At 40.2% G+C, this 12,015-nt stretch overlaps 1 protein-coding gene across 1 annotated transcript in view; it reads right to left on the bottom strand.

The window, feature by feature from the left end:
- LOC145995305 (uncharacterized) overlaps positions 1–11,523 on the bottom strand; it is an 86,385-nt gene extending 74,862 nt beyond the window's left edge. Inside the window, exon 1 of the mRNA XM_083131909.1 lies at positions 11,435–11,523. Within this exon, the coding sequence (XP_082988035.1) occupies positions 11,435–11,455 (21 nt within the window). The 5' untranslated portion in view covers positions 11,456–11,523. The remainder of the gene's footprint in view (positions 1–11,434) is intronic.
- Positions 11,524–12,015: the final 492 nt, after the last annotated feature.

Here is a 12,015-nt window from a genome sequence, read left to right as displayed (position 1 = left end):
GAGAAAGGATCCAGTAAAGAGGAAGATGTCAGCCAGTGCCGGATCTACAACCCGCAAAACCCCACGGTGCGGGGACGGATACAAGTAAGTCTTTAGGGGGGCCCTCAGCCATTTACATAGTAGAGTGTTCGTATATGCACATATAAAAAATAAACGTAGTTACTCAGAGGTACAGAAACGAGTACAATACCACAGCTAAAGTTAAAGTTCCCTGCGCATGTAGCACCGTGTCATGAAGGCACATTTAGGATATGTGGGGGCAGGGGCCCACATATTTTCGATGCTGGACATCTTGGAGGTGATGTGATCAGCACTACGCTCCGGCCGCATTTAAACCCCCCACCCAACGGGTACCATTTGATTTGATGCTGGGTGGACCCTGGATCAGCTTTTTGCGGGGACAAAGCCGGAAAGATTCCGACCTTAGATCAAATCAGGCTACAATTTCATGAGAAAATAGTGTCATCATATCACATAACTACCGGTGTCGAAACCGGGAGGGAGGGGCAGAGAGGCCCGGGCCCATCCAGTTCTCGTTTGACCCCCTTATAAGGGGCCCAATGCATATCTTCCAACATATTACATAACTTTTGCACACAGAAACTTCACACACAACAGGTGGGAAATTACGCAGGATTCTGCTCTGAAATGGGAATCAATAATGTGGGACTATCACTCAGTTTGAGGGTGTGTCTTGTGCTTGTGCGCTTACTATTTCAGTATTTCCTTTTTCAAACTGACAATGAAATTAGGAAAACGCATGGCATATTATGAATGAATATGTGCGAGAATAGAGGAAGAAGCATTGAAATACTGCAGTCTTCATGCTCTTGAATGAGCCAGCCCATTGGAAAATAGGCTCCTTTGTTTCCCTTCGGAAATGTCAAAAATCGCTCGCCCAGATGAAAATTTTATCTTGGGCCTTCCTTTTTTATGTTAATATGTGTGAAGATATTAAACTCCTATAAAGGATTGTAAGAATAAGTATTAAAAACAGAATATGATAAAAAATTCTCAGTCAAAAGTTACATGTAAAGTATTATATTGTATAATTATAGAATCACAGTAGTGCAGTGAATTTTTTGTCCAGCTAATAAAGTTCGATGTACCCTGATATATAAGTTTTGTTGTCAAATACAGTTATTGCAATTACTATTTTTCAAAGGTTAATTCAAGTGTATTAGGTTCCACCTTAAGGGGAAAAAAAATCCCTCTTCCCGCAAACAGAAAGAAATCAGTATTTATGCTTTACTTAGGTTTACCTCCCCCCCAATCTCTTAACAAATCAGCGCCTATGCACATCACCCCTTCCCATTTTTTTAAAAAAAGAGTTGAATTCAATATGGTGGCCACTACTATGGTGGACATCCGCTTGGAACACACCAACGTGGTTCCCCCTAAGCCTAACCTGTTTCTATCAATTGTACCCAGCCTAACTCCTTGAGTCTGTCAACATGAGATCAAGAATTACACACACAGACATTATATATGTGTAATATATATATACATACTTTTATATATATAATGTGTGTGTGTGTAAAGGTAGGTAGAGGGGGCCTTTGGTAATATTTTGCGGTGGGGGCTAAGATTTGTAGATCCTGCACTGATGTCAGCTTATATAAATTATATTAAATTAAGTGAACCCTATGTTGACATGAAGAGTAAGAAGAAAGATCGGAAAGCCTGACGAGAAAAATAACATTATAAGAATGGAAACAACTGAAAAGAGTAAAAAATATAAAGATCCTCCTCCACAATTACATGACGTCACTGAAACTGTGTATGAAGATGGATGTTAATTGGCATAAAGTCATTTTACGTTGGAGTCCCATGCAATGCTGTCTAGGCTCCACTGATTCAACCAGTATACCTCTGTCGCGAACACTGACATTGTTACCAAGCACACAAAAAATATCAGAAGTTTGAAAATTAATACAGGATATTGTAGCTATGTGGCAGAATTATATGCACATACATTGATAGTCCAAAGATTTATTTCTAAACGCTGTTAGGGTACTGAGGGCCATCCATTTTTCTGGAGGAGGGGTATTACACACAAATGAACTTAACAGCAGTCTTCGTTGCCTCTCAAAGATGTGGGGAAAAGCTTCATTGAAAAATAGAATCATAATTGCTTTCTATCGTTAGTAACATGTTGGTTTTCAAAATAATGGTAATGTGTTACATTTTGAGGATAAGTAAAGTAACTTGAACGACTTTCCTAACACTGCCAGGAATATTGATAATCAGGAAATAGACCCCCACCTTGCTGGAAACCTACAGCGACTTGTTCAGCGCTCTTTCCCTTGGCGGCCACACTTGCCATGCATCTTCTACAATTACTCCAGGCGGCACAACCTGTGGTCGTTGGCCCAGGCGGAGCGAATCTGTACCAAACTCGGGTACTTCCTGTTAAGCTCAATACTTGCTGAAGTCAGAAATGTTAATCGGTGACATACAGTGTCTTACAAGCCTCCCCGATGGCGCAGTGGTAGCGTCGTCGCCTTGTAATCAAGGTGTCCCCGGTTCAATACCCGGTGGAGGCACATAGTGGTTCGCATCCCACTTTAGACTGAAGGTCCAGTCCCAATTTGCCTTACTGTGCATAAAGCGGACTTTAAACACCAACAATGTCTTACACGCGTGAACTACAGGCAAAGCATGGATGCTCCTTCGTGAGTGTCCCTTCATCAATTTCATGTAACCATCACTCATCTTCATATTCATTAGTCAAAAGAGAAAAGATAGGGACGCTAAAACAGAAAAATATATGTTGTAATTCTTGATATCTGTTCTGTGTATAAAGGGCTCTCTTGCCCATTTTATGGTGTGACCCGGGCAGAACGTGTTGGTGGTGTTTTCAGATGGACGGATTGGCTGGCTATTTACTTACTTGCTCTGGAAAGTTGGCGGCTTTCTGACGGACCCGGAATTTTTATTTCTATCAACAAATATGCATTGGCGGGTTTGTGGGAAGTGTTTGGCGGATGGAGCAACCAACAATCCGAGACGTTTGAAAATAAAACAACTATTTTTTAAAAAAAATCGGCGATGAACTTAAGTGTCACAACTTACCATTATTGCAATTTTCAAGTTAGATTCGTATTCTGAATCTACCAGATCGAATACACTCCTTGCGGAGGAATTCCGTGTAAGTTGTTTGAAGTGAATGCTGGAGTGATTCTCTTAACTGAGACAACAAACATTTCCTTGAAACTTTCCTCTCACCGACCTCTATTGTCCACAATGCGGTTGCCCTAGTGGAACACATTAGGGCTGTTAATTAAATCAACCACTGAAGCAACTAAACTCAAGTTTGTAGTTTTTCTAACATCTAGGGAAGGAAGTCAAACTCAGTTGAATCAACAAGAGAAACACCGCAGTCTACTCTCAAACTAAAGTGAACAGTCATTTGTTTTATTCTCTCGCTTCCCCTTTGCTTGTACCAGCGTGTCTCCGTGTTGCCATGCTGAATAATAAGCATGGACGTCCGGAAAGGGGGGCAAGGGGGGACACGTCCCACCTGAAAAATTAGTGTTAACCTATAAAGTATATATTTCACACATAATTTCATTTCAGTCACAGTAATTTATGTTAATGATTATAAATTCGTTGAAGAAACATGATAATTTCAGACTGATATAGTGTTGTTTTTTTAGGGGGTATCACTATTATGGGGAAAATATGCCTACTTTGGCCCCCTGGAAAAAACTACCTTGCTTGCCCCTCCCTGGAAAAAATCCTGCGAACATCCATGATAATAAGCTACCGTACATCTCTTGCTTTGTTGACAACAAATTCAACAACGTTAAATATTACGTTTCTGCTTTCGCTGTGTACGGTTCCCTCTTCGAACACTTGGAACTGAAAAAAAGTGACGACGATTCGTTGAAGAACGCCTTCCATTCTGGCAACGCACGGGGCAGGAAGGATGCCAAGGGAAGCATCTGATTGGAGGGTTGAAAATTCGACGACAGCGTTGGAGGGTGTTTTACTTTCTTGATACGACAGTACATGCTATTTGCTTAACAAGTAAAAAAAGAAGGTATATCAGCAATGGTACAACATTTCTGCTCGAGTGCAATCTTTATCCGAAGAAGAAGAAACTCAAACAGTCTGTGCTGAGCGAAAACCTGATTTTCTCGTTTGGCAAACTAACGTGGTCCGTAATTCTCCATCTCTTGCAAGCGTGCAAAAAAAGAAAATGCCATTAATCGAATTACGGTCTGCAGAATCAAAGGAAGAAATTGTGCCCAGACTGTCCTTGAAAGGATCAGACACAGGCAGCTGTAGCAGCTAAACACCTTTGCCTATATTGGTCCACTGAGCTGCATTCCAGAATTACAGCCTGAGGGTAATGTGCAACAGTGGCGTAACCAACACCCTCGCAGGGAGAGGCCGTGAAAAGAAGAAAGAATACAAAACGATTAATCATATATTTTTCCCAATGTTTAACACATTTCACTGTGTTATTACTAGGTTTCTTTGATGAGTGATATTGATCTATCCGGTGAAAGCACCGATTGAATGATTCCTTGAACAGCGATGAGTTCTACGATGAATATGTGAAGGCGTGCCCGGACAAGCTTTCTTATCGCTGAATGAAGGAATTTGTGAACGCCGATCAACATGTTTACGGAAGCTTATAAAGAAAGGAAGTTTGAACACGCACCAAAGAGAGCAAGTGTTGTCGCTAACGACATGCTAAGCACATGGCAAATAATGATTTTCTCCCCCACTTCACAGAAAGAAAAGCGGATATCACATCATCATCGAAACCAGCAAAACGTTACAAAAAAAAAACAAATCACGTACCGTAAAGAACACCTAAATCCTTAACAACTTTCACTCTACAAAACACCAGTTCGAACTGCTATTGTTTCTCTTGGTGGAACTGTTGCTCGAGTGGACTTTCACGCAAGGCATGCATAATTTATTTTGCGGTTGACATATGTCGAGTCTTGGTGTGCCCTTTTTTTCTCTCCAGTCAGCTAAGACACATCTCAATTTGATCAGCGTGACGTAAGAGGCGAATGGGGCCTTGCAGAATTTGGCATCGTTCTTTTGTTAAATCTATGCACATTCGTGTTTATCTTAACCGATTGCTTTTCGATGTGATTGTATCATGAAACACTCGTACACGGCAAGACATAGTCACGAAAATAACTCCAATAAACACGAAGGACATCTGGATTCCATTCAGACAGCTCTAGGTCGATTCCTTAATGGATTGATTTGGTTGATGTAATTTCGCTTTTCTGCCATTTTTTGGCTAATCGCGAAAGTAAGAATGGGGGATAATATGATGAAATTGATGAAGGGACACTCACGAGGAACACCAAGGTTCGAATCACGACCTGGACATGAGTGATCTTTGTGAGTGTTCCTTCATCAATTTTATCCACAGGTGTGCGCACGGGTTGGCAAGAGGAGGCAAATGAAACACCACTTGAGTTTGAAATTATCACGTTCTTGCATCCTTATTATAATAATTAATGTAAATTACTACGACTGAAATCAAACTATGTGTGAAATATACATAACTTTGAGGCTGATATTCATTTTCGCGGGGATAGATGTAGCCAGCACCCCCCCCCCTTCTTCTTTCCGAACGTCTATACCCCCTATATACTTTCACCTAGAAATTTAATGCAGAGAAATCTTGTCGCCGTTATTAAACGATATTATACTCTTAAAGAAAATGAAATATTTCTAAGCAACTCCGGGGGAGGAGTCATTTTTACCACGTAATTGAACTATCCTGCTTCTTTCTCTATAAAATTTCGAGTTATTAACAGTCTCACATGCTTTATTCGTCAGTTATGCAGCCTCTATGTTGCTGCATTTCATATATATAGTTTTAGACATAAACTTTTCGGCGGGTCCGAGCACACACTATATGCGTCCCCGTTTCGTACTCATCAATACAATAAAACAGTGAGATGGAATGAGGTTTTTCATTCCCGACTGAAATTTCATCAACGTCCCCCCCCCCCCCCCAATCAGAGTATCTGTGCACGCCTATTGATTTTATAATATCATCACTCATCCTCATCGTTGCGATTAACTAAAATGTGACATAAATATGATGTATAATTAGTGTTGCCCACGGGACGAGACGGGACAGGCTTTTAAAAATTCGAGACGAGACGAGATTGATCATGTGTCCCGAGAACAAACGAATATTTTCGAGACGAGACAGCATTTCACAGCATTTCCACGAGACGAGACAGGCCAAAGTCTCGTCTCGTGGGCAACACTACGTATAATAACCTAATTCAATCAATAAAACAACTCACAGGGGAGAAAATTTTCTATATCCGGTTGTTAACGAATTTAACAATGTAGAGTTTGGTTTGAGTTGGTGTTTAAAGTCCACTTTATGCACAGTAAGGCTAATCGGGACTGAACCTACAGTTTATAGTGGGATCCGAACCACTTGTGCCTCCACAGGGTATCGAACCCAGGACCCCTTGATTACAAGGTAATGAAGCTACCACTGCGCCATAGGGGAGGCCCCTTTAACAATGTAGAGGCTGCAAAAGAAAGAACAGAAAGAGGGGGGATTCCCTGCTCCTTTTTTAGTGCGAACACTGACCTATCGTGATCTTATTCTGTTTATCTTTTTGTCTTTTTTCCTTTTCCTGTCTATCTCATACATGCAACGGTTCCCATCTGTTTCGACAACTACCGTTTCATCTTGATACACGTTTCAACAGGGCCTTCTGATGCAATGCTGAAACGACTGCTGGAAAAATAACTTCTTGCCGTCATTTTTATCAATTACTTTTCCCTTCATGATCCGTTGCTCAAATCGTGGTATTGAACGAGCCTCTTTGAAATCTCGGCCATCGTACTTCTACATCTCTTCATGCCACTGTTGCCAACTTGGCTCTTTTACAATGAGCTCTCATAGTCCATTAGAAGCACACTAACTACAGATCTAGTACTTTCGGTGTTAGCAATCTTTATTTTGTTACGAAGAAATACACTTTCTAAATATATGTTGCTGTGCATCACCTAAAACAGTTAACAGTGTATCTTCCATTGTTGCCAATTTGCTTCTCTTAAACCCGATCTTCCAATTTTGCATTCGTATTCAACATAAAGCTACCACCTTTTCAGATGTTGGGACGTTTCTCTTTGGAAATTCCGTGTCACCCAAATACTTAATTAAAACTAAAATAGACTTTAAATGTCGCGATTTTTTAAATATTTATCATGTAATCAAGCAGTCCCGTGTTCGATACCCGGTGGAGGCACATAGTGGTCTGGAACCTACTTTAAACTGTAGGTCCAGTCCCAATTAACCCATAAAAGTGGACTCAAAGAGACGAAACTCAAACTCATTTGTATTTCTTATTATTTAGCGTAACTTTTCTGCCACTTTTCGCAAATCGCGACTATGAACATAAGTAATTATTAGATGAAATTGCTGAAAGGACACGCACATAGGACACCCATGCCCAACTCGTGATTCAAACCTGGAAACTTCCTTGGAGAGATAGAAAGTCGACCAAAATATCTTAGATCTCAAACAACAGAATAAACTTCTGTTTCGAATTGTGGAAGAAGTTTGAGAAATTCCTACCTTCACCGGAATATGATATGGAAAAGATACGTTCCCTCCAAAGCAGCACTGTACATTGTTATAAGCTGTAGTTTCCTCGAAAGCGCTTTTTGGTTCCATTTCAGGTGCAATTCAGTTCTTTTCTACTGATAGTGCTTGGCAACACTGTCCGTGGAGATGCGTAGACGCTTTCGCCGGGAAAGCGAGCGTTATATAAAAATACCACGCTGCTAAATGCCCCACATCACATAACCTGCTCCACGTGTGGGGGGGAAAAAAAGGAACGAATCCATTTGGGGAGCGCTTTTCAAAACTTCGTGTTCCTCCTCTTATTGGGATCGAAAGGATAAGGAAGGTTCTTACGAGTGGATGCTTCGTAAATATAATTAAGAAGCAGGATGACCAAGAAAGGGGAAAGATCACAATCTTCGTTCACGTTCTGGCATCACGGACCGCTGAGTTTGTGCCGTGGTGACTCCGTTCTCTCTAATTGATGGCGACTTGGAATAAATTGTTGGAAATGACTTTCTTCGCTGCTGTGGGAAGTAGGATAGCGGCAGTTATCGAAACAAGTTGTAAACACTTTCCTCGATTATGTTTCACTTTGTTTTTCTATGCAGATTTTTCTATGTTTTTAGGTTAATCGCGACGATGAGGATGAAATGGACACTCGCAAGGAAGGTTAAAGGGGTTTGCTTGAGTCCCCCACTTGAAAAAGGAAAATTGCCATATTGTTTTCCAATTGTTCTTTTTCTTGGTAATTCTTTTTTAGCTCTCCATCTATTCTCGTTAGTTTTACTATAACTACCTTCCTAACAAGGGATGTCGCGAATCAGTCCACCTAAAATTAGACAAAAAAACTTATTTTTTTTTATAGTACATAACAGAAATAAAATTCAGTTCTCCCACAGTACACAGAAAAACTGATTTATTTGAATCAGCAAAACACGTTTGGTTAGACCTTTTGGTAACCACAAGCAAAAACTTTGATCAAATGTTCTGGCAACTCTGAATAAATGTGCTTTACTTGTTTTACTAAGAGAATTTGGCTCTTGCGAACTAATGATATGTTTGTCGCCTATTTAAATAAATGTTTGGTTAGCATGAACTAGTGTTGCCCACGGGACGAGACGGGACAGGCTTTTAAAAATTCGAGACGAGACGAGATTGACCATGTGCCATAAGACAAACGAATATTTTCGAGACGAGACAGCATTTCCACGAGACTCCAAGAGACGAGACAGGCCAAAGTCTCGTCTCGTGGGCAACACTAGCAGGAACATTTTTTGTGATTCTAAACAAACTCCATCTCTGTGAATAAAGTAGCACAAGCTCGTTCAGTGTGCGTTCTCTATTGGTAAAGGAGAGATATGGTGGCAACCCTAGGTATAAGGAGCTAAAGAGCGAACACCGTCCAACGGACAGTAGAATTGGGTCACACCGCAAGAGAAGGGGAGGAAAAATAGTGATTTCAATCTCCCCTACAATCAAGGATTCTCTTCTAACTTCGTGCATGAAGTAGGTTAGGAAAATCTTCACGCAAACCTTGATGGACGTGTTATTATGTCTTTGGGCAGTTTGCTTCGTTTCTTCTTGCTTTGTGCCTTTTACTTCACATATTCATGGGGCTAGTTAAAATGTGACGATGAATACCAATTAGAATCAAGGGTAATGAATGGTAACCTTATATTAATTTTCTGCATTTAAGGCTTTACAACAGAATTTATTTCCTACTGAAGACGCTAACTGTAGAAAGCAAAAATTGTGTACTCTAGATAACTCACATTTCAAAATAGCTTTATCTTAACAGGGATGAAGAAAACTTTCAGAAAAAAGTAATAAGAACGCGCTAGCCTATATTTTACAGCCAATAACTTGAACACCCGCGAAGGGTATCAAGTTCTTTTTCTTGGAATGATGCAATGCACAGCTTTAACTTTACTTTTAATTTTCTTAGTATTCACATGGTTTTAATTTAATGAAGGGGGTTGGCTTCACACAGGCTTGTAAAACAGTCGCGAGCAATGCAAATGGGATCTTTTCATCCTGAAATAGCCGCTCCCCTTGTAAGGCGTTGTGTGTGTTGCCTAACTGTACGGCGAAGAGCCAATTTCAATAGGAAGTCTTCAATGGAAACTTCTGCCATAGCCGTAGTGTTAGATAACACACATAATAACTTGCAGGGGAGCGGGTATTTCAGGATAAAGGGATACCATTTTCATTGGTGACTATACATTTCATACACTACTAATAGGTTCGTCCTTCGATGGTGATATGGGTAACCACCTTTTCCAAGCCATTTTATAAAAACTTGAAGCAGCTTCCACTCAAGACAAGGTCACCATAATCCTACCATACAATAACAAAGTGTTACATCTCTAGTTATCGGGGTATTGTTTGTGTTAAAGTCCTACAGCATCTATTGTCGCTTGTGTGACCAGCGGCAGTCATGTGGCAATGGTAGCATTGATTTCGAATCATGAATCGTTTTGTAGCGCTGAAGTACACCGAAAACATTAAATAGCTTTCATTTTTGTGATAAATGAACCGGTTTAAATTTAAAGGAAGAACGCCTGCTTTTCTATGTCTGACGCTGTCGGTGCGAATTAGGAGCGGGTGTTACAAAACTATTTCTAGTTCAGTGCGTTTAAACCACTTTTGAATTCAGATATTCCAATCGGAAAAATATCTAAAAATAAAAAAGACTGTGCTAATCAGGAGTCCCGGGTTCGGGCACATAGTGGTTCGGATCCCACTTGAGTCCAAATGAGCCTTTCTGTGCAAACAGTGAACTTAAAAAGAAAACTCGAACCAATTAACAAAAGGACTGTGCTCCCACCGGGAACCGAACACTCCCCCCCTTGATTGCAAGGCTACAATCTTGGTCTCTACGCCTTCGAGAGGGCCCAAAGTATCCTTGTCTCCACGATGGCGTAGTGGTAACGTCGCCGCCGCCTTGTAATCAAGAAGTTCCGGGTTCGATAGCCGGTGGAGGCACATAAAGGTTCGGATCCAACTCTAAACTCTAAGGCCAGTCCCGATTAGACTATGTGTGTATAAAAGTGGATTTAACACAACTTTCCGAATAACGCTTTTCTGTTTGACGTCTTCATCGTTGCGATTTGTGAAAAGTGACAGAAAATCGACATGAAATTACAAAAATATAAATATCAATTACACACACACACACACATATTACATCTACTATTATGACGCTAATGTTGCCAACATTCCTAATGCTGAGGAATACTTTTGGTTTGGCATTGGCATACTGTTAAGTGAGGTTTATATTGTAGTTGCTTTACGTAGCTTGTCTATCTCTGTGTTACTTTTCTGCAATCATTGTCGAACTAGTAATGTAGATCGCCGTAAATCTACAATTTCTGAGTTTCAACTTTTGAGCAATTTTTCACTATCATGAATCGTTCACACCCCAAAACAAAGTAATGTAATGCTTATGTCACATACATGCGAGTAGAAGTACAAGATTTTAGTTTTCAGGTTATAAATATCAGTACAAGTGTAATTACAGAACTGCGTGTAATCGTAAAAGTTACGGGCAGACATGTCTTCGTTTTTCATCGCACAGTGATTTGTACACATAAAACAAATTTTATTCTCACTTTAAAGAGTCGTGTCTTTTCTTTTTTTGTTCTAAAATGTGGTCTGAATTGAGTAAGTCCCATTTTTATGTGGATAACGAAAACCCAGAAATGCAACATTTATGTCATTTTCTTTTTGCTGTGTTTGCCACAATTTCGTATTTGCTAAACCAGTCACTCTTCACTAAACCTTCATGACTTCAGTGTAAGTCACGCACAACAACAAAAAACACTGAAATTTAAACACAGTTTACAAACTCACCAGCCAAGTAAATGTTCCCATTTCTTCTTTCCTCAACCTCGCAAGAACGATCTTACACGCTGCAGTTCACAAGCAATTGTGGTACCCCCTCCAGGCCGCCTTTCGCTTATATACCGCCCTTTCTTTTTCCTTTTCTACTTGATCAAGGTGAAAGCAGATTCATATTAGCATGTGGTTTTCCAGCCTCTTGTTGGACGATTAGCATTTCTCGATATGTGCCTCAAATAAAGTGATTCATTGCTCGTTAAATACGAAGACGCTGGATGTCAAGGGTTTATCTGAATATTACTTGAACGTGGCATGAACGGAATGTTCATGTTTACGTGAAAAGGCTGGTACACGATGCACTGTGTTCTACATGGAATTGCACTAAATAACTTTCCACTATTTTTACTTGAACGAAAGGAATTGTGGAATAAATGCATACTTGATTATATTATTTATTTTGTATCTTGAGCTGATATTGTTGCATATTGTTTCTCGGAGCCTGCTCCAGTTCTGATTAAGTGTATCATTTTGGTTACCTACAGTATCGATGGCAGAAAAATTGCAGAATGGTGGACAAGGGCTGGTGGGTATAT

This window comes from Lepisma saccharinum, chromosome 11, assembly GCF_977018435.1.
Source record: "Lepisma saccharinum chromosome 11, izLepSacc3.1, whole genome shotgun sequence".
In the NCBI taxonomy this organism is placed as follows: domain Eukaryota; kingdom Metazoa; phylum Arthropoda; class Insecta; order Zygentoma; family Lepismatidae; genus Lepisma; species Lepisma saccharinum.
The sequence above is the reverse complement of the archived record's forward strand: the minus strand, read 5'-3'. Positions and strand labels throughout refer to the sequence as shown.